The sequence below is a fragment of the Heteronotia binoei genome, chromosome 13 (genome assembly GCF_032191835.1).
Source record: "Heteronotia binoei isolate CCM8104 ecotype False Entrance Well chromosome 13, APGP_CSIRO_Hbin_v1, whole genome shotgun sequence".
Taxonomy (NCBI): Eukaryota; Metazoa; Chordata; class Lepidosauria; order Squamata; family Gekkonidae; genus Heteronotia; species Heteronotia binoei.
Window position 1 is genome coordinate 13,798,811 of NC_083235.1, and position 22,539 is coordinate 13,821,349.

Here is a 22,539-nt window from a genome sequence, read left to right on the forward strand (position 1 = left end):
GCATTTCCTAGAATGCAACAGACGGAAGTTGAAGGGTGGAACACGGAGGTGAAAGGCAGGGGAAAGATGGCGGAAACTGCGGCAGCCGAAACTGAGGGGGTAGAGAAGAAGGCCGTGGGAGCCTTGGCTGCTCCGGTGTCGTTCAGCTTCACCCGGACCACCGGGAGGAGGCGGCTTCTCGCCGTGACGGGACAAGATGGAGGAGAAGACAAACAGGAGACCGATTTCCTTCGTGCCGTTGAGGGGCGGGAATTACAAAGGTATGGAGGGGGTATCGCGCATGCGCTTAGTGGCAGCATATTGAACAGCTGTGTTGGGTTAAATTAGAGAGGCCAGGAATGTTGGCTCAAAGAAAATCTCATTTAATTCGTTTAAGTTTATTCCGTTATCTCATATTTATTTACCGGTATATGCCACCTTTCTCTCCAGTGGGGGACCAAAATGGCTGACATTCTCCTCGCCTGCATTTTATCTTCACAACAACCCTGTGAGGAGAATGTCAGCCATTTTGGGCCCCCACGGGGGATTCGAACCTGGTCTTCCAGATTCTACTCTGACACTCTTAACCGCTACACCACACCAACCGCAGCATGAAATTTTGTAAGCTGACTTCTTCAGATGCCTTGAAATGTACCTTCATAGTAGATGCATATTTATGTTTAAAGTCACAAGCAATAGGAACCTTATATGCTATGGATGTACATCTCATTCATTCAGTGAAATGAGGTCTGATTCACGAAAGCTTATAAGAACATCAGAAGGGCCCTGCTGGATCAGACCACGGATCTGTCTAGTCCAGAGGTGGCCAAACTTGCTTAACGTAAGAGCCACACAGAATAAACGTCAGACGCTTGAAAGCCACAAGACATAAACATCAGATGTTTGAGAGAAGGGAAGTGGAGGTGGAAAGAAAGCAACTTTAACTTGACATGCATTCTTTAAGCTGTCAGCTGGCTTGGAAGAGGGAAATGCCTTCTCCAAGCCAGCCGATAGGGCAGTGGGGGCTTCAAGACCCGCACAATATGTGTGAAAAAGCCGCATATGGCTCCCGAGCCAGTTTGGCTACCCCTGACCTAGTCCAACATCCTGTCTCACACGTGGCCAACCAGTTCTTCTGGAGATCCAGCAACAGGGCAGACAGACTGACCAAGGCTTTCATGAGAGCGTCAGAAGAGACCTGCTGGATCAGACCAGGGATCCATCTAGTCCAGCATCCCATCTCATATAGTGGCCAAGCGATTTTCCTGTAGGACTAGCAACCGATGAGGGCATAGAAGCCTTTCTCTGATGCTGCCTTCTGGGACCTATTATTTTGCTGGAATGCAATCTTGTTCATCTATAAGGTGTCACTAGACAAGAGGTCCCCAACATTGTTCCCATGGGCGCCAAGTGTTTTTAGAAAGTGGGTGGAGTCAAGTGGGACTTGCCCAGCAGGACTTCTGCCCACTGGAGGTCTGATTGGCTGTGCAGATTTAAAAAAAAGAAGCAGTGTTTTAATTTTAAAAGGCATCCTGTTGAGCAGAGTTACTATGAAGGTTATGCATAACTTTGCTCAGGGGTGTAATTCTTGCAGGAGCTCCTTTGCATATTAGGCCACACACCCCTGATGTAGCCAATCCTCCAAGAGCTTACAAGGCTCTTTTTTGAAAGCTCTTGGAAGATTGGGCTACATCAGGGGGTGTGGCCTAATACGCAAAGGAGCCCCTGCTAGAATTACACCCCTGACTTTGCTCCTTGACATCTCATGATTGACTCTGCCTCCTGAGGGCAGCCATTTTATAGTTGTGCCATCCACCCTGCGTCAGAATTCCAAAGGGCCTTTAGGGTCCTTGCACTAGATGTTAATTTCCGGCTAACGGACCATTACAGCTACCTCTTCGGAATTTATTATGGTGTTAACTCATTTTTTTAAAAAAAAAATCATTCTGAGGTGCTTAAATTAGAAGACCTTTGTGAGCATTCTATTCTTAACACTAACAGTTTTATAGAATTTTATTTCTCAAAGGTTTTCCAGGGGTGCTTTCATTATTTGTTTAAGATGCCAATAAAAATATTAATGGTTTAAAAAAAATCATGGAGTGACTACTGTTAGCTGAGCCCCTCATTCCCATATTGAAGATGATATTGGGTTTATATCCCGCCCTATACTCTGAGTCTCAGAATGGTCACAATCTCCTTTACCTTCCCCCTACCCCCCACAACAGACACCCTGTGAGGTGGGTAGGGCTGAGAGAGCTCTCATGGAAACTGCTCTTTCAAGGACAACTACGAGAGCTGTGGCTGACCCAAGACGATTCCAACAGATGCATGTGGAGGAGTGGGGAATCAAACCTGATTCTCCCAGATAAAGAGTCCGCACACTTAACCATTACACCAAACTGGCTCTTTGCACCACAGTTGCTTGTCTGTTTTACAGCTGCTGTTTGGGGGCCTACTGTGAACATGTCATAACCACTATATAAGACAGTCCGTTTGGAGCTTGCAGCTGGCCCCTGCTTCCTGCAGTGCAGGAGATGTCAAGAAAACCGTTTACAGTCTACATTTTCAATTTTTCCTCGTGCATTTTAACTTGTTCTTCTTCCAAGGAAGTTGGCTTGGCCTACGTGGTTGCTTTGTAACTCCACAGCAACCCTGTTTGGTAAGCTGGCCTGTGACTCTTTGGGTCAGTGAGAGAGAAACGGGGATAAGAGCGAAAGGTAAAGGCATTATTTGGGACTGTGAGTTTCTACAGGGAAGGGCGGTTACTGGGTTAACCAGAATGGAGCACTGTTAGCTGTTTGCAGCAAATGGCAGCAGGAGCGTTTCTCATTCAGGGCATTCATCTCACGCAGCCCAATCCTCTTTACCAGGAGTGACCAAACTGTGGCTCGGGAGCCACATATGGCTTTTTCACACACTTTGTGTGGGTCTCGAAGCCCCCCTCCCCTTCCTCTCTCCCTACCATCCTCACCTGATGTTTATTCTGTGTGGCTCTTACATTAAGCTGATTTGGACACCCCTGGTATAGAGACTGCACGTTGGAAGTTTTGGGGTAAGAACCCAACAGCATATTTCATCCAAGGAGGTTAGGGTTAGATGGACCATCCCATTTCAAGCATGGGTAGATGAGCCACACCAGCAGATTTCAACATGGCGGGTGCCTTCTCTCCCTTTGCAGCGTCCGGCCAGCCCCACAGCCCAAAGAGCTCGTGATCCCCCTGATTCAGAAGAACCAGTGGAAGAAGCCAGCAGATCCAGCACCCCTCCAGGATCCAGATGATAGCAATGGGGTTGAGGCTCAGGCCGTCAGAGAGCTCATCGAGGGTGAGCATATCCCGTTTCTCTTTAGACTCATAGCTGCTTCCACTCGGGGGGTGCAGGGCAGGAAGCTTTCCTTTGTCCGTTTGGTAAGAGAGGCTGCCAGAGTCCGGCCTCTAAACTGCAGACTTTCTGGTGATCTGAATTGGAAACATTCCCGACGTTCTAAATGGAGCATCAGCTGATTTTGCACATTTGCGTTGACTTCAGGTCAGGTGCTCTTTCAGCGTTACATTTTAACAAGTCCAAAGCTTTGTGAACGGGCTGAAATGAAATCAAAAGGGTTTCCGGCTAAACGTTAAGAAGAACTTCCTGACAGTTCCTCAGTGGAACAGGCTTTCTCGGGAGGTGGTGGAGGCTTTTAAGCAGAGGCTAGATGGCCACCTGGCAGCAATACTGATCCTGTGAACTTTAGGGGGGAGGTGTTTGTGAATCTCCTACATTGTGCAGGGGGTTGGGCTAGATGACCCTGAAGTTCCCTTCCAACTCTGATTCTAAAATCAAAGGGCCACCTGACAGCGATGCCGATTCTGTGAACTTAGGCAGATCATGAGAGGGAGGGCAGGAAGGGCTGCATCAGTACTTAGTTCTCGTGGCCCTTCCTTACACGGCCTGGGAAATGCTGATGGCCACTTTGGAGTCAGGCAGCGGGTTTTCTCCAGACCAGTTTGGCCAGAGATCCTAGGGGGTTTTGCCATCTTCTGGACATGGAGAAGAGCTCGCTGGGGATGTACGTCTCTGGGGAAGCTATTTGTGAATTTCCTACGTTGTTCAAGGGGTTGGACTAGATGACCCTGGAGATCCCTTCCAACCCTGTGATTCTTTGTTATTTTTATTGGCGTGACGCTTGTTAAAACCTAAAGACAGTATCAGCATATGAATCTGTCTTCTACTAAACCAGAGTCCCGGTCCATCAAGGTTTATCCCTATACAAAGTCTGGGCAACTGTGTTTGCCCTTGAGAAGATTGTTCTAGAATTTTTGCCGTGGAAAAGAACCGAGAATCCAGATCGTCTGGGCAAGAGTCCCTGACTAGATAGCAAGGAATCTTCTAAGCTGGTATTCTCAATGCCTCACCCTTCTTTCCAATTTAGCAAAGAATGCTTAACCCCATGACCTCATGTTTTAGACACCTTTGTTCTCATCCTGCTCAGAATCCAAGAAGTCGCAGGAGCAATGGGAGAGCGGCAGCAAGATCGACCCCGCGTTTGCCATCCCCCTCCTCATGCAGAACCGAGTCCCCGACGGCTACGAGGACAAAGAGAAGATGGACGTCACCCTCCGCCCGGAGTCGGTAAGAGGAACAGCGCTTTGGGGAGGATTATCGTTCCCGCTTCCTGACCGGGAGAATTTAATGCCTGCTTCTCCCTCCCCCTCTTCTCTTTTCATTCTACCCTCTCTTTGGCAGTCAACGGAGGCTGATTACGAAGAGGTGCCGGTTGAAGCCTACGGAATTGCCATGTTGAAAGGCATGGGCTGGAAAGCGGGCGAGGGCATCGGGCGGACCTTCAAGCAGTGAGTGTTCCCAGGAGGTGGAATTGGTGCTTTTGTCTTGGTCTCTCTCTCGCGGTCTCTGTATTTATGAATATTTATGAACATATGAAGCTGCCTTGTACTGAATCAGACCCCTGGTCCATCAAAGTCAGTATTGTCTACTCAGACTGGCAGCGGCTCTCCAGGTTCTCAAGCGGAGGTTTTTCACGCCTATTTGCCTGGACCCTTTTTAGTTGGAGATGCCGGGGAGTGAACCTGGGACCTTCTGCATACCAAGCGGATGCTCTACCACTGAGCCACCGTCCCTCTCCAAATACATCCCCTGACCTGGCTGGCCCCAGCTAGTTTGATCTCTGAGCAGAGTCAGGCCTGGTTACAGAGCCAGATTAACAATTAGGCCAAGTAGACACTGGCCTATGGGCGCCAGGCCAGCTTTCCCTGTTTCCCCCCTGCTTGCAATCTCCCAGCCTGCATGTGATCTGTTCTTTGCCCAACGTGTCCGGTGCAGCTGCTGCTGGCATTGTTGCTAAGTTTGCCTCTCTCTGCCTCTCCCCTACAGCTTAGGAAAAGGGGCTTTTAAGAAGGAGCCTGCAGGCTGCAGCGGGGCCATGGGCGATGGGGTGGGTGCTCAGACTCTGACATGATTTGCAAAGGGCTCCCCAAGGTTTTGACTGCCTGCAAGCCTCCACAGAGTTTAATCCGGCACTGCCTGGTTAATACGTTGATGGGGTCAGGCCTGGTTAGTACATGGATGGGAGACCACCGAGGAAGTCCAGCTGTTCAGATGGCTCGGGACCTCAAGGTGGTGGAGGGGGGGGGGTCACACCTGATTTAAAGTCGATTTGCATGTTGCAGCCTCGCCTTTTACAAAGAATTTGTTCTTCTAAAGCGGGTGGCCAACGGTAGCTCTCCAGATGTTTTTTTGCCTACAACTCCCGTCAGCCCCAGCCATTCGCCGTGCTGGCTGGGGCTGATGGGAGTTGTAGGCAGAAAACATCTGGAGAGCTACCGTTGGCCACCCCTGTTCTAAAGGAAGAAACTGGGCTAAGCCAGATGCAAGGAGCGATCAAGGAACTCTGTTGTCCATAATGATGTAGAATTACATCCTTTGCCAAAAAATGCAGCCAATGATCCACGTTTCCAAGGACAAGGTCGTACTGAACCCTTGTTTCGCGTGAGCTTCTTCCAGCTGCAATAATCCTCTTAGCAATTTCTCTTAAGTATTAGGCCAAACAGCCAGCGTGTTTGAACGAACACCTACAAGGTGGCTGCATTTTTTGACAAACATGAAACATCTGGAGTACTACACCAGGATTTCATGGAATGAGATGGGAAGTTTTACCACAGGATGAAAAGGACTCTTGGTGCTAATGCTTCCTTTTTTCATTAAGGACTAAAAGTTATGACTGTTTTGTAATTTATAATGTTGGAATTTGTATGAGTATGTTTATTTTTGTTGACTTTGTGTAATTCAGTAATAGGAGCTGGTTTTCACGGTGGGTTTATGTACCTTTATTTTCCCACCTGGGGATTGGCAACCCTAGCTGTAAGACTTTATTTCCAGCTCCATTGGGTTCAGGCAACGCAGTGCCACTCTGGATTTGCCTTTAGTCCATGACAGCTCTCACCTGTGCAGGCAACACCTGCACACAGCTGGAGGGGTTTTTCAAAGCGTCCGCTGCAGCTGTTCTCTTGGCAGAGCTGCTAAAGCGCTACCAACCATAAAAAAAAAAATAGCTTGACCAATTTTCTGGACGATCAACTTCAGTAACAGCTTTAAAAATGCCTCCGGCTGGGCGAGTGGAGATTCTTTCCCCCCTCCTAGTGCTTATGGCTGTTGAGGGTTGTCACGCATGGTATGGATTCCGTGTAAGCCTCTTTGCTGAGTGTATGAACAGTCCCCCCCACCCCGGCCGACTCTGAAACGCCTGTGACTGAGATTTGAGCTCCATGCATTCTCGGGTGTTCTTTTTGCTAAAACGTTGGGATTCCTTTAATAGTTGGGCCGCTGGCCTGATCCGACATGGCTTCTCTTACGTCTGGGGCAGTGAAGCTCTGCCGCAGGGGCGGCCAAGCTTCCTTAGCATGAGAGCCCCACGAAACAGACGTCAGATTTTGAGAGCTGCAAGGCATCCATGTCAGATGTCTGAGAGAAGGAAGGAGAATAGATGGGGAGGGGGAAAGAAAGCAACTTTAACTTTGAACGCATTTTCCAAGCCACCAGCTGCCTTGGCAAAGTAATACCTTCTCCAAGCCGCCAGCCAACGGGGCAGCGGAGGCTTCGAGAGCCACACGATATGTGGGAAAGAGCCACAGTTTGGCCACCCCTGCTCTGTCGTGTTGGTGCTTGGGGGGGGGGGCCACAGAGAGGCCTATAGCCACAGGGCGGCCTGTGGAGGCACTGCCCCTTGACTTCCAAGCTGGGCCTCCTAACTTCCAGAGGGGCCTCCTGAGTGCAGTCTGCTTTTTTCACTTCCTTTTTACCATAAGAACATAAGAGAAGCCATGTTGGATCAGGCCAATGGCCCATCCAGTCCAACACTCTGTGTCACATAAGAACATAAGAGAAGCCATGTTGGATCAGGCCAATGGCCCATCCAGTCCAACACTCTGTGTCACACAGTGGCCAATATATGTGTGTGTGTGTACACACATACACACACTGTGGCTAATAACCACTGAAGGACCTCTGCTCCATATTTTTATCCAATCCCCTCTTAAAGCTGGCTATGCTTGTAGTGAATTCCACATGTTGATCACTCTTTGGGTGAAGAAAGACTTCCTTTTATCTGTTTTAACCCAACTGCTCAGCAATTTCATTGAACGCCCATGAGTTCTTGTATTGTGAGAAAGGGAGAAAAGGACTTTTTCGCTACTTTCTCCATCCCATGACTGACTTGGCAAAGCATTATCCATGGCAGCCAGAGTAGGGCTCAGGAAGGCAGAGGAAGCCAGAGCTGGGAAGGGGGGACGGATGGAGCTCCTGGCTGCAAAGTGCCAGGGTGGGAGAGAGGTAGGTGGAAAGAAACGCCCCCCACCCCCGCTAGCACACATGGTGCAGTCCTTCACTCCAAATTTTTAGGGTTGGCTGCCTCAATTTGGCCACATTCAGACCTCCAGCTTCTGCCCCTACCCCAGAAAGCTTCTGAGAAGCAGCAAGCCCTGCAGTGGATGGAAATGGGTGCCCCCTCCCTTTTTAAAAAGCCCTCCAACTCGTAAAATCCTGGCTACGGCCCTGCCTCAGTGGGAGGGCTGGAGTTCTGGCCCTGCTGGTGGACCTCCTGATGGCACCTGGGTTTTTTGGCCACTGTGGGACACAAAGTGTTGGACTGGATGAGCCGTTGGCCTGATCCAACATGGCTTCTCTTAATCCTTACGAATGCTGGGGTTTATGCTTCCTGAAACCGGAGAAGCACCAGGTGTGTGTGGTGGAGGGGGGTGTTCCTTGGTCCCATCTCTTGCTCTTCTCACCCTGCTTCTCTTCCACCACGTTAGGGATGTGAAGCCACTGGAGAACCGTCTTCGGCCCAAGGGGCTGGGCCTCGGAGCGGACCGCTCGGCAGCCCAGGATCTGCAGCCTTCCCGGCCCCAGCGCCCTCCGAAGCCGGGCGAGGAGCAGTCCAAGAGCAAAGATGAGCCGTTGGGATTGGTGACGGGAGGCGCCGTTTTCATTGAGTCCGGGCCCCACAAGGAGCTTTACGGAAAGGTAAGCCACTCTCTCAGAACGGGGGTCTCCGGCAATCGGCTGCTGAAGAGCAGGGTGTGCTTCGGCTTAGAAGATCCAGGAAGAGATCCGTCCTTGGGTGTCGAACTCATTTGTTATGGGGGCCAGATCTGACATAAATGAGACCTTGTCAGGCTGGGCTGGGCCTTGCCGGGCCATGTCTGCACCTATTTAAGATTAGGCAGCAGTGATATAAACTTTTTAAAGGACACGGACAAACACGACTAAAAAAATTTTTTGTTTTAAAAAAAAGACTTAAAACATGCTTAAAACATTAGCACTTGTTGGTCTTAAAGGTGCTTTCTTTGTATCTCCCATGAGATCCAGGGAACTGGGCAAAGGAAGCTCTGGCTCTTTCCTTCCTTCCCCAGGGGACTAGGAGGGGGAGGAGCCTCAACCAATGGAGAAAATAGAGATTTTGCTTTGTAACTCCTGTGTGATTGAGCCAGCCTTGCAAAGCCATCCTGAGATGCAGAAGGAAGCAAGGAAGTGGGAGAAGAAAGCAGATGACAGCCAGTTGCTCAGGGGCCTGATAGGAGCCCTCCGGGGACCTGATTCGGACCCTGGGCCGCATGTTTGACGTCACTTCTTTAGATGATAATTTTGTTTAAGTTGTAGGGTTTTCTCCGTATTGCATCATACCTGGGGTGCTCTTCCTAGTCCAGGTTCTGTTTCTGTGCAGGAGCAAAACCCGATAACCTGCCAGGCAGGGTTTTTTTTTTTGTATCAGGAACTCCTTTGCATATTAGGCCACACCCCCGAATGTAACCAATCCTCCAAGAGCTTAGAGGGCTCTTAGCACAGGGCCTACTGTAAGCTCTTGGAGGACTGGCTACATCAGGGGTGTGTGGCCTAATATGCAAAGGAGTTCCTGCTACAAAAAAAGCCCTGATGCCAGGCAGGCAGGAGAGGCACCTTTGGGAGCGGCCTGCCTGAGGAAGTCAGGGAAGCTCCTGCTCTCCTGGCTTTCTGCAAATGATGCAAAATTGAGCAATTCAAGAGGGCTTTTCTGTGCAGGTAATAGGGTTGCAGTGTACAAAATGGTTCACAGATTTACTCAGCTAATATGATTAGGGATTGGAGAAGCCATGTTGGATCAGGCCAATGGCCCATCCAGTCCAACGCTCTGTGTCACATATGAAGATACCTTATACTGAATCAGACCCTTGGTCCATCAAAGTCAGTATTGTCTATTCAGACTGGCAGCGGCTCTCCAGGGTCTCTTCACAACTTTTTGCCTGGACCCTTTTGTAGAGATTCCAGTGATTGAACCTGGGACCTTCTGCTTACCAAGCAGATGCTCTACCACTGAGCCACCGCCCCTCCCATAGTAGCCAAAAAAGCCAGGTGCCATCAGGAGGTCCACTAGTGGGGCCAGGACACTAGAAGCCCTTCCACTGTTGCCCACCCCTCCCAAGCACCAGGAATACAGAACATCACTGCCCCAGACAGAGAGTTTGCCACGATACGCTGTGGCTAAGAGCCACTGATGGACCTCTGCTCCAGATGTTTATTTAATCCCCTCTTGAAGTTGTCTATGCTTGCAGCCGCCGCCATCTCCTGTGGCAGTGAATTCCACGTGTTAATCACCCTTTGGGTGAAGAAGTATTTTCTTTTATCCGTTCTGACTGCTCAGCAATTTTGTGGAGTGTTCACGAGTTCTCGTATTGTGAGAAAGGAAGAAAAGGACTTCTTTCTCTACCTTCTCTATCCCATGCATAATCTTGTAAACCTTGTGCAGCTCTTCATTCACACAGCTCCTGCTGCAATCCCAAGCATTTGCTTTTCTGGGCTTACTGTCAAGCATCGGTATTTCGAATAAACAAGCTATTGTTTAATTCAAACATATGAACATGAACATATGAAGCTGCCTTATACTGAATCAGACCCTGGGTCCATCAAAGTCAGTATTGTCTTCTCAGACTGGCTGCGGCTCTCTAGGGTCTCAAGCTGAGGCTTTTTCACACCTATTTGTCTGGACCCTTTTTTGGAGATGCCAGGGATTGAACCTGGGACCTTCTGCTTCCCAAGCAGATGCTCTACCACTGAGCCACCGTCCCTCCCTAATTTTATTGATAATTTTATTGACTCATTTTATCGATAATCCCATACTTGTCCAAGGTAAGATACCTTGGAAGTAATACAGTTTGAAACATAGCATGGCATCTTAAAGGCTACATCAAAGGCACAGTTCAGATAGTCTCAAAACATAACATACAGATGTGAAATGCTTCAAAGTTCAAAGTGCGCTATCTACTAACCATTGGGTACTATAACATCCCCCAGTTCCCACACATTCCTAGCTTGCGGTTATGTATGGGAATACGAGGGAGGTGCTTTCTACTTTGCATTATGAAGATTACTGGCGCCTACTGCATCCTTGAGGATCCACAGGTAGGGGAGCTTTGAAAAGGAATCTTTATTCAGAAAGAGAATAGGGGAAAGAGAAAGGAAGGGGGGAGCATAACTGTAAATTAAACTTCAGAAATATCATGCTTGACACGTACTTGTGCCCACGGAGGGCTGGACCCCACCCACCTTTCACCCCCCCCCTCCTGAAACCATCCCCTCTTCTTTCCAGATTGAAGGCACAGATGCCGATAATGCTCGCATCATGGTGAAGCTGGCCATCGGGGGCAAGATCGTGACCGTGAGCCAGTACGGAGTCCGCCCGGTGGCCCAGAAGGAATACGACAAGTTTGCCAAAGACCTCAGTGAGTTCTGCCTCCCTCCTTCCCCGTTGCCGTCCCTTCCCTTCACCCTGTCTGTCGGGGGACCATAATTCCATCTTGGGTTTTTGGCTTCTCCCGCTGCAGGCCGCCTCAGCAAGGCCCACAAAGAGAAGGAGGCAGAACAGAGGAACGGGGCCCAGCACGACCCAGAGAGCGGGGCTGCGCCAGACAGGAAAGAGGAGAAGAGCAAGAAGAGGAGGCATCCTCCGGAGGCTGAAAGGTAACATCTCTGGGTGGGGAAAGGAGAGGAAGGAGGGTAGGCAACATTTGAAGCTGCCTTATGTGCATACGTCAGCTTCCGACTTTTAAAACTTGCAGACGACTCACGCGCTGGTCACGAATATTTCTCCTGTGAAAACTAGAAGCCATTCAGTTGGGCAACGTTGCTGAAATTTGGAAGAGTTTTGAAACCATAAAAGATATATTTGCAACGGAACCATTGGAGCGCCAGCACTTTAACTCAGCCCGCTGGAGCGGGTGAATCGTCTGCAAGTTTTAAAAGCCAGAAGCCGACGTTTGCACGTGGATTTGAATGAACACATATTGGACTGTAGGTTTTGATAAGTTCATATTCTTGTAATGCTGCAGTTATTGTAATTGTAGTTTAGATGTTGCCGTTTTGGATGCTTATTAGAATTGTGTAGTAGCTATATATTTATTGCCGCTGTACAGCTTTAAGTAGCTGAATAGTCAATACACTGGTTTCTTTATTATTTCTGTATGGAAATTTCACATTTTTTCATTTGTTTTGACTTCTGGCTTCTGCAGCAAAAGCATTTCCAAGGGGGGGGGTTGCGCTTCCCCCACCCACGCTTTACCTCAGGGGTGTCGAACTCATTTGTTACGAGGGCCAGATCTGACATAAATGAGACCTTGTTGGGCCGGGCCACGCATGTACCTGTATGAGATTAGGTAACAGAGAGATAAATTTTATAAAGAACACAGACAGACACAAATATATATTTTTAAAAAACTTAAAACATGCTTAAAACGTTAGCACTCATTGTCTTAAAGATGCTTTATTTGTAGTTCTCCCATGAGATCCATCCTTCCCCAGGGGACTGGAGGGGGGAGCCTCAGCCAATAGAAGGAAGAGGCTCAGTATCTCTACTCTGCAATTGAGAGAGCCTGGCAAAGCAAGCTATTCCTCCCCAAGGGAAGAGCCTCAGCTTTTTGCTCTGTAGCTCTGCTGTGCGATTGAGCAGGCCTTGCAAAGCTAGCTGAGATGCAGAAGGAAGCAAGAGAGAGGGAGAAGGGAAGCAGACGATAGCCAGTTGCTCAGGGGACTGACAGCCTTCCGGGGGCCTGATTTGGCCCCCAAACTGCATGTTTGACACCCCTGCTTTACCTTCTGTGTATTTTCTGCCCGCAGAGATGAATGTTCGGGAAAACACAGCAAGACGAGCGCCAGCAGCCATTCCTCATCCAAAGGGCCCCACTGGTTGTGGCGAGACCTGCGAGTCCGCTTTGTGGATAAGCTCTACAAGGGGGGCAAGTACTACAACACAAAAGTACGTATTTTGAAACATTTGCTTCGGGCTTTCCCGCTCCCAGCCCAAGCCAGCTCACGAAACGCTACACCCGGTGGCATTTATAATAACAGCAGCCCGCATTAAAAGTCCCGTGCGCACCAGGCTCCTGAAGCAAAATGAACACTTAAAGACGTACAATAAACATTCCAGTTGTGAAATGTCTTAGGTGTCTTAATTCGTTTAATAAATACAACTTGCGTCAACAAAGAGGTGTGGGAATTCAATCCGTAATATGCATCGTAGGTTCACAAGGGTTGAGTGTAAGTGGAACCACGTCAGCACACAGGAGTAAGAGTTAAGCGCTCTATGAGAGCGGAAGAAGATTGTAACGACGGAACAAGCTACGGCTTGGACAAAGCTTACAGCAAAACGGGGAAGTAGACCCGTTTTGCCTGTCGCTTTGCGTTTTTTGTGGGTGCTGTTATGAGTTGAAGCGATTCCACTTACAGTCATCCCTTATGAACTTGTGATGCATATTATGGGCTGAATTTCCACACCTCTTTGTTGACGCAAGTCACATTTATTAAATGAATGAAGACACCTTGAGACATTTCCCAACTGGAATGTTTATTGAGTTGTACACCTTTTAAGTGTTCGTTGTGCTTCAGGAGTCTGCGGCACACGGTGCTTTCTGCTTCTCCAGCTCCACATCACGTGCGACTCTTTTTTTCAGTTGCACATTAAAAGTCTAGCAATCAGAAACCTGCCACTTAATATACCCTAAGAAACTTATCCTATATCTTGCCCTTCTTGTGTTGGTGGAGTAAGAACACAGCAGTGGTGCGCAACCTGATTAAAGAGTAGGTAAAGGTTTATTTTGGAACTAATCTACTTGATATGAAAGAGGAGGGACAAAAAGGGATTCCTAAGTCTCTAGCTGAGAGAGAGAAGAAACATTTCTGAGAAGTGGAAATTGCCTTAAGAGTAGCAATCTGGAAATGGCCAAGGGATGACACTCAGCAGGAGAGAGAAGGTGCCATCCTCATTGTCCTGTCTTCTTGCTACCTCCTTCCAAGTTTTCTTCTCTTGCTCAACTGCACAGGAGCTACAGAGCAAAGCCTCTGTTTTCTCCAGCGGGTGAGGCTCCTCCCTTGGGGAGAAGGGTGGGGGAGGGAGAGCTTGCTTTCACAGGTTCTCTCAATTGCACAGCACAGCCACTGAGCCAAGCCTCTCTTCCTTCTATTGGCTGAGGCTCCTCCCCCTCCTGGGGAAGGAAGGAAAGAGCCAGAGCTTCCTTTGCCCAATTCCCTGGATCCCATGGGAGAGATACAAAGAAAGCACCTTTAAGACCAACCAATGCTAATGTTTTAAGCATGTTTTATTTTAAGGTTTTTAAAAAACCCATTTGTTTGCATCCTTTATAAAGTTTATATCTCTGCTACCTAATCTTAAATAGGGACACATACGGCCCAGCCTGACATGGTTTGGCCCAACAAGGTCTCATTTATGTCCGATCCAGCCCTCGTAACAAATGAGTTTGACACCCTTGCTTTAATATTAAAGAACAGTTCCATGGCTGACAACTGAAGCGGGGCCCTTCTGGACGAGGCCAGGCTGCTTCAGACAGCGGCAGCACTGCCCTGCAGGAGGAGTCCATTCAGTGAGGTCAGCTAGCAAAGGAAGCTCTGGCTCTTTCCTTCCTTCCCCAGGAGACCAGGATGGGGAGGAGCCTCAGCCAATAGAAGGAAGAGAGGCTTGGCTCAGTGGCTGTGCTGTGCAATTGAGAGAACCTGGGAAAGCAAGCTCTCCCTCCCCCACTCTTCCTCCCCAAGGGAGGAGCCTCAGCCGCTGGAGAAAACAGAGGTTTTGCTCTGCAGCTCCTGTGCAATTGAGCAAGAGAAGAAAACTTGGAAGGAGGTAGCAAGAAGACAGGACAATGAGGATGGCACCTTCTCTCTCCTGCTGAGTGTCATCCCTTGGCCATTTCCAGATTGCTACTCTTAAGGCAATTTCCTCACTTCTTCTCAAATGTTTCTTCTCTCTCTCAGCTAGAGACTTAGGAATCCCTCTTGGTGGATTGCTACAAAACATCCTGCAAAACATCCTGCTGCGCTACAAAACATCCTGCAGTCCCATTCTCTGTTTTCCCCCCCCTAGATGGTCATCGAAGATGTCCTGAAGCCAGATACTTGCGTCTGCCGGACAGAAGAAGGCCGGATCCTGGACGGTGAGTGTGCTGAGGCCTCTCTCTCAGGCAGGGCCAGCGCATGAGGTTCTGCTGTCCGAGGCAGAATCCCAACACGTGCCCCCCCCCCCCAAAACTTTTAGCGCTTGCATGGTGTGATAGGATCACACAGAGGTGGTATCATCATGTCAGTTGCAAAAGCGCCGTTTCTGGGTGCTGAGGGGCCAGAGGAGTTCCTCCGACCCCTCAGCGCCCAGAAAGAACGTGGCTCTTTCAGTCCTCGGCACTCTCGGGGAGCGCCGAGGACTGAAAGCGCTGCATTGTTTCTGGGCGCTGAGGGGTTGGAGAAACTTCCCTGGCCCCTCAGTGCGCAGAAACAACGCACCCCACCAAGGGCTGGTGCCCAAGGCAATTGCCAAACGTTGCCTAATGGAAGCACCGGCTCTGCTTCCAAGTCCGTCCTCTGACGGAGAGGCTGCCCATGTCGGTTTATGTCGGAAGGCCGGGTTTGCATGGGAGGGGGTGGTTTCCCCTCTGCTAGGTGGAGCCGGTTAGGCCAGAAACGTCTCCGGTATCAAGGACATCTACTCAGAGAAACTGAAAGGCTTTGTTTGGCGTGCCAGATAGGCAAGTCACAGCTCTCGTGTGGGTGTAGCGTCCAGGAAACTGAGGGCCTCTTAACAGCTGACTGTGAAGCACAAGGTAAAGCTTGTGTTTTTGAAATGGACGTTTGCGTGCGGTGTTAAGAACGCATGGTATTTTTAGGACAAGCTCAGTTAATCTGCCTTTTGACCAGTGAAGTTAACCAGCACCTTTTTCGTAGCAGGAACTCTTTTGCATATTAGGCCCCGCGCCCCTGATGTAGCCAATCCTCCAAGAGCTTAGAAGGCTCTTCTTACAGGGCCTACTGAAAGCTCCAGGAGGATTGGCTGCATCGGGGGGTGTGGCCTCATATGCAAAGGAGCTCTCCTAGAATTCCACCCCTGCATATTAGGCCCCACAACCCTGATGTAGCCAATTCTCCAAGAGCTTAGAGGGCTCTTCTTACAGGGCCTACGGTAAGCTCCAGGAGGATTGGCTACAGCAGGGGGGTGGGGCCTAATATGCAAAGGAGCTCCTGCTACAAAAAAACCCCTGGAAGTTACTGATGGTTGAAGTGTTAGGTTTTGCCTTGTGCTGAAACCAGTACTTTGAGAGATTGAAAGAAGTATAAGAACTTTCTTTTTCATACCTAATGACAAAACTATTCAACAGTCAAAATGGCCTCAAAAGCGTTAAAGCTCTGGTTGATCAGAAGCACACTGGGGGCCTGATTTTTGTAGTAAGTGTTGTAGACTTTGTCTAGAACTGGGGCCTCTAACATGGCATCCATGGGTTCCTGACACCTTTCTGGACATCCTTCAAGTGGTGTTTAAAAAAATATATATTGGGCGTATCCAGGTGGCTCCCCTGTCCTGCAAGGCTTGATTGGCAGGGGTGGAATTCTAGCAAGAGCTGCTTTGCATATTAAGCCATACGCCCCTGATGTAGCCAGTCCTCCAAGAGCTTACAAGGCTTTTTTTTGTAAGCTCTTGGAGGATTGGCTACACCATGGGGGTGTGACCTAATATGCAAAGGAGTTCCTGCAAGAATTCCACCCCTGGCCACTGGAGATCTTCACTGAAGGTAAGCTGCCGCAGCCATTTTGTGGGTGGCTTTGCCTCCTGTGGCAGCCATTTTGTTAGAGCCGTTTTGTGGCTGCCCCCACCACAACATGTCAGTCTTGCAGAGGCTCATGGCTTTTTTTGGAGCAGGAACTCCTTTGCATATTAGGCCACACCCCTCTGATGTAGCCAATCCTCCAAGAGCTTACAGGGCCTACTGTCAGCTCCGTGAGGATTGGCTGCCTCAAGGAGGTGTGGCCTAATATGCAAAGGAGCTCCTGCTTCAAAAAAAGCCCCGAGGCTCAAAAATCTTCGTGACTTCAGTCAAAAATTTATCTTAAACTTAAACATTAAAAATGGACCTTTAAAAATGGGCCTGTTAAAAATATATACAGTGGGTTGGACCCAGTCATTATTGGTCCCCCCCCCGCCCCCCCAAAAAAGTTCTTTCTGACTCTTGGATAATTGATTCCTGAGATCACAGGACCACCTTGGGTTAATAGCCACATGGGCCTGGGGGCCATTCTGGGAGGCAGAAAGGGGGTGACTTTTTCTCTTGCATCAGTGTAGTGAGGTTGAGAAATGAGGCAGGTAGAAGAAGACTGCAGACTTATACCCCGCCCTTCTCTCTGAGTCAGGGACTCAGAGCGGCTCACAATCTCCCTTATCTTCCGCACAACAGACACCCTGTGAGGTGGGTGGGGCTGAGAGGGCTCTCACAGCAGCTGCCCTTTCAAGGACCACTCCTGCGAGAGCTGTGGCTGACCCAAGGCTGTCTCCCTTTCGTCCCTGCAGGCATCCCAGAGTCCATGCTGGAGACTGTGATTCCGCGGGGTGATTCTGACCGGGTGATGGTGGTGCTGGGGGAAGACGCTGGCCAGGTGAGTCCTGGGGCTCTTCTGGTGTTCTTTGCACAGGGAGAAGATTCTGAAGAACCGGTGCTTGTTTTTGTCGTAGCGGTAAGGAACGGTGGGTGGGGTTTTGAGTGTCTTCTTTACTCCTTGATAAAGGTCTCCTTGGAAGAGAGTATTGAGGTTGGCATCTCCGTTGGAGGCATGGGAGGTTCTCTATCCACAGGAATAATGAATACATGAGCACTAAAAGAACTTTCTACAAGCACCTTCTACCTTTCAAGTTTGGTGCTTGGACTATGTGCACTTCCACGAACTTTTCCACTTAAAGTATTTTTGAATGCATTTTGAATGTGTATTTATAAAGCCCTGTGGCGCAGAGTGGTAAAGCTACAGTACTGCAGTCGAAGCTCTCTGCTGATGGCCTGAGTTCGATCCCAGTGGAAGCTGGGTTCAGGTCGCCAGCTCAAGGTTGACTCAGCCTTCCATCCTTCTGAGGTTGGTAAAACGAGTTCTCAGCTTGCAGGGCAGGGGGGAGTGAAAGCAACCAGGGAAGGCAATGGCAAACCACCCCGTAAAAAAAAGTCTGCCATGAAAACATTGTGATGCAACGTCACCCCAGAGTCGGAATAATAAAAAAATAACGACTAGTGCTGCACAGGGGACTACCTTTACCTTATTTTGTTAACTAGACTGAAAAATCAATATATAAGATGTTCATAATTTTGTAAGAGGTAGCATTATTGTTCGTTGGGAATTGAGGATTCATTATTGTTATTGCGGATTGAATAAACCTATGGAGCAGAGGTCCATCAGTGGTCATTAGCCACAGCGTATTGTTGGCACTCTCTATCTGGGGCAGTGATGCTCCATATTCTTGGTGTTTGGGAGGGGCAACAGTGTGAGGACTTCTAGCGCCCTGGCCCCACTGATGGACGGACCTCCTGATGGCACCTGGTTTTTTTGGCCACTGTGTGATACAGAGTGTTAGACTGGGTGGGCCATTGGCCTGATCAAAGATGGCTTCTCTTATGTTCCTAGTCACTGTAGTGTTTTGATCTTGTGTCCAGGACTCTCCCTACCAGTTGTGCAATCTCAGGGGAGCATATAATATTTTTCTCTCTCCCATCCCTAGGTGGGCCGCATCCTGAGTCGCAACAAGGGCCAGAGCTGCGTGCTGGTGCAGTTGCAGCGGGATGAGGACAGGGTGCTAACCCTGGACTACGACACCGTCTGTCACTACGTTGGTGGATCAGAAGAGGACTGAGTGCCGCCGGCCCTCTGGAACGCACCACATCCGTGCTAACCCCTCCCCGACCCCGTATGGTCAAGGATGCAGCCCTCCTTTGAGACGGAGCCACAGCCCCTCTACAGCATCCCGACTCTGCTCAACTGCCACCGCAGGGCGCCTCCGTCGCGCACGCCCTCTTCCACCACTGGGGGCCGCCACTGAGAACTTCAGGGCTTGCAGGGGCCTTCTGCCCCAGAACCACTTGGCCCTCCCAAGGCTCAAGAGTTGTAGTCTGAATGGGCTCCAGGTGTGAGTTCCACTGAGCAACAGGCACAAGCTCGTCCCTTCTAAACAGAAGGGGTAGGAGACCATGGAGAGAACCGAGGACCTTTTGGGATTCTAGAGGGCGAACACGCATAACAAATCTAATCTGGAGAAAGATCAGCCGACGTGGGTGGTTGCCGGCTTGTTCTAGAGGAAAGCGAGGGCTGGCCTGGCCCCCGTGAGAAGCGCTCTCTGCTCTAGATTTGTAGAACGTCCTCTAGACCAGGGGTGGCCAACGGTAGCTCTACAGATTTTTTTTGGCCTACAACTCCCATCAGCCCCAGCCAGCATCAGCTGGGGCTGATGGGAGTTGTAGGCAAAAAAAAACACATCTGGAGAGCTACTGTTGGCCACCCCTGCTCTAGACAGTTAGCGCCAGCTGTGAGTTTGCGCGATGGTTACGGGACAGAGTTGAGCCCCACGAACCCCTTGCTCTGACCGGAACACGCCAGGCGCTTTGGATATTCACAGGAGGAAACATGGGCATATATATATATATATATATATTAACCTGGTTTTTCCAGAGCAACGCACATCAGTTGCCGACGGAAAATCACGAAAGCCAGGTCTGCAGGACCAGATCTTTTGGTGCGGCGAAGAGGCCTGCAATCTTTTTTTTTTTTTTTTAGGGTCTCAAACTAAACTTGATCTCGACGGGCTCTCGGGACACGATCCAAAAGAAGGATTCGAGGCTTGTCGTTAAAAGGTTTCCCGGAAACCATTTTGGATCCTGAACTGGAGGTTAACAACGGGCTGCGGGGGAGCCCTCTCGGAAGGGGAGCGGCTCGTTCTGAAGCTCAGAAAAAGGTCTTTGCCCCGCCGGCCTCCGTCAGCCCCCCTGCATGAGAAACGGGCGTATGAGGACATCCCTTTAATGGGCTGCGGAGGCAGGCTTGGCAGAGCCAGGATACTACTCAAACCGGCTTCTACTGGTTTTATTTAAAGAGGGTTTAAACAAAATGCTGTAAAATAAACACGTGTTTTCTTCCTGTTTCATTTGTGTGATTGCAGTTCTGGGAATTCAGTTCACGACATGTGGAATGCAGGGGTGGAATTCTAGCAGGAGCTCCTTTGCATATTAGGCCACACCCCTCTGATGTAGCCAATCCTCCTGGTGCTTACAAAAAAAGAGCCTTGTAAGCTCTCGAAGGATTGGCTACATCAGGAGTGTGAGGCCTAATATGCAAAGGAACTCCAGCTAGAATTCCACCGCTGGTGGAATGACTTAAGGGGGAATATGCTTTACCCTCTGAATATCCCCGCAAAGCGAGTTCTACTTAACTTGGTTCACGGAGAGCAGAAACCACCCCAAAGACAAAATAAGCGGGTTCCAGATTGATTCAATTCAAGCTTGAATTCTCTCAAAATGGTAAAAGGACCAAACTGAGATTAGATCCAGGTGGGCAGCCTTGCTGGTCTGAAGCAGTAAAACAAGGTAGGAGTCCAGTAGCAGCTTTAAGACCAACAAGGTTTTTAGAATGTGCGCTTTCGTACGTGTGCCCACTTCATCAGACAATGGAACGGGGTACAGTGAGCAGAGCTGCGTAGAGCTGGTGGGCAGTGGTGAAGAATGCAAAGTGGTACAAGTTTAGAATCCAATGGCAAAATAGTGATTAACAAATTGAAAGAACATTTGGTCTGGATAGCATTCAGTTGGGAAACCAGTAAAACAGTAGCATGTCACAATGAGGCAATAAATGTCAATTGCTCTAATGCTATCAAGTTGGGGGTAAGTTAAGGACGTCTTTCTTGGAGGTGTATCTGTCCACCTAATTTACTTTTTAACATGTAACATCAGGGCTCACTTTGTAGCAGGAGCTCCTTTGCCTATTAGGCCACACACCCCTGATGTAGCCAATCCTCCAAGAGCTTACAGGGCTCTTCTTACAGGCTTACTGTAAGCTCTTGGAGGATTGGCTACATCAGGGGTGTGTGGCCTAATACGCAAAGGAGCTCCTGCTACAAAACCCTGCCTAACATTATAAACATCATTCTGTCCAATTGAGATTAGTGTACTTTGGTCCCATTACGATTAGAGAAACCTCACTGGAAAAGACAATGCTAAGAAAATTGGAAGGCGGCAGGAAGAGGGGGAGACTATTGCGGGGGGGGGGGGGGGTTGTCCTAATGTTGAATCCTAAAACCTACTAGCTGTGTTGATCTGAACCAACAGGACAAGGTTTGAATCCTGTGGCACCCTCAAGAGCAGCAAAGTTTTATTCTGGGTATAAGCACAGTGTGCACAGTTCTTCAGATATCTGTAGAAGTGTGCATGCACACGAAAGTGTATACCCAGAAAAAAACTTCGGTGCTCTTGAGGGTGCCATCGGACTAGGGTTGTCAATCCCCAGTTGGGGGCAGGGGATCCCCATGCTTGGAGGCCGTCCTCCAGCTTCACGGTTATCAGAAAGCAGGGAGGGGGAGGGAAATGTCTGCTGGGCATTGGGTTATACTCTACGGAGTCAGATTCCCACAGGGTATAATGGAAACAATCCATTGGTGTTGGGGGGGGGCGGGGTACGCTGCTGTTTTTTGAGGTAGAGGAACCAAATTTTCAGCATAGCATCCAATGCCTCTCCTCAAAACCCCCCCCCGAGTTTCAAAAGGATTGGACCAGGGGATCCAATTCTATGAGCCCCCAAAGAAGCTCCTAGCCTTCATTATTTCCAATGGAGGGAAGGCATTTAAAAGGTGACAACAGGCTGGCAAAGGCAAACCGTGCATTTGGCCGACTGCACAAAAGAGTGTGGAGCAACAAGCATCTGAAAAAAGGCACAAAGATCAATGTTTACAAAGCGGTTGTGATGACAACCCTCATCTACGGCTCCGAATCGTGGGTTTTATACCGTCATCACCTTCAACTCCTTCAGCGCTTTCATCAGCGCTGCCTTCGCACCATCCTCAACATCCACTGGAGTGACTTTGTAACCTCAGTCCTCAAGAGGGCGGAGGTTACAAGCATCGAGGCACTGCTGTTGAAGACACAGCTGCGCTGGGCAGGGCATATTTCTAGGATGGAAAACCACCGCCTTCCCAAGATTGCTCTGTATGGCGAACTTTCCACCGGCCATCGAAATAGAGGGGCACCAAAGAAGAGGTACAAGGACTCCTTGAAGAAATCCCTTGGCCTGTCGCATCAACCATCACCAGTGGTCTGACCTAGCCTCAGATCGCAAAGCATGAAGGCACACCATCCACCAGGCTGTCTCTTCCTTTGAGAATGCACGCATAGCTGGTCTTGAGGACAAAAGCAGATTGAGGAAGAATCGCACTGCTACAGCACCAACCCCAAATCAGACTTTTTCCTGCAGCCACTGTGGCCGGATCTGCCTGTCCCGCATTGGTCTTGTCAGCCACCAGCGAGCCTGCAGCAGACGTGGACTACTGCACCCTTCTTAAATCTTCGTTCCCGAAGTCAAGCCGAGAGAGAGAGAGAAAGAGAGAGAGAGGTCCCTTTAAATGTGATGGCCAGAACTCCCTTTGGAGTTCAGTCGTGCTTGTCATCCCCTTGCTCCACCCCCAAAGTCCCCAGATATTTGAGTCGGACCTACATTGGATTCAAACTCTGCAAGGCTGAAATCTATCTA

At 49.4% G+C, this 22,539-nt stretch overlaps 1 protein-coding gene across 1 annotated transcript; it reads left to right on the plus strand.

The window, feature by feature from the left end:
• Positions 1–19,944, plus strand: GPKOW (G-patch domain and KOW motifs). Its single transcript, XM_060253040.1, has 11 exons — positions 1–260; positions 3,158–3,303; positions 4,451–4,590; positions 4,705–4,811; positions 8,286–8,496; positions 11,096–11,228; positions 11,331–11,466; positions 12,619–12,757; positions 14,876–14,945; positions 17,342–17,427; positions 18,533–19,944. Exons 1-11 carry the CDS (start codon positions 13–15, stop codon positions 18,662–18,664), a joined length of 1,548 nt encoding a protein of 515 aa, XP_060109023.1. The 5' UTR covers positions 1–12; the 3' UTR covers positions 18,665–19,944.
• Positions 19,945–22,539: the final 2,595 nt, after the last annotated feature.

What these genes read in the sequence shown, in the direction of transcription:
- GPKOW (XM_060253040.1), top strand. Translation starts at nt 13, where the DNA reads ATGCAACAGACGGAAGTTGAAGGGTGGAACACGGAGGTGAAAGGCAGG. An exon ending in ATCGGGCGGACCTTCAAGCA is followed by an intron (nt 4,812 to 8,285) that starts GTGAGTGTTCCC and finishes CCACCACGTTAG; the next exon opens with GGATGTGAAGCCACTGGAGA. An exon ending in GCAAGTACTACAACACAAAA is followed by an intron (nt 12,758 to 14,875) that starts GTACGTATTTTG and finishes TCCCCCCCCTAG; the next exon opens with ATGGTCATCGAAGATGTCCT.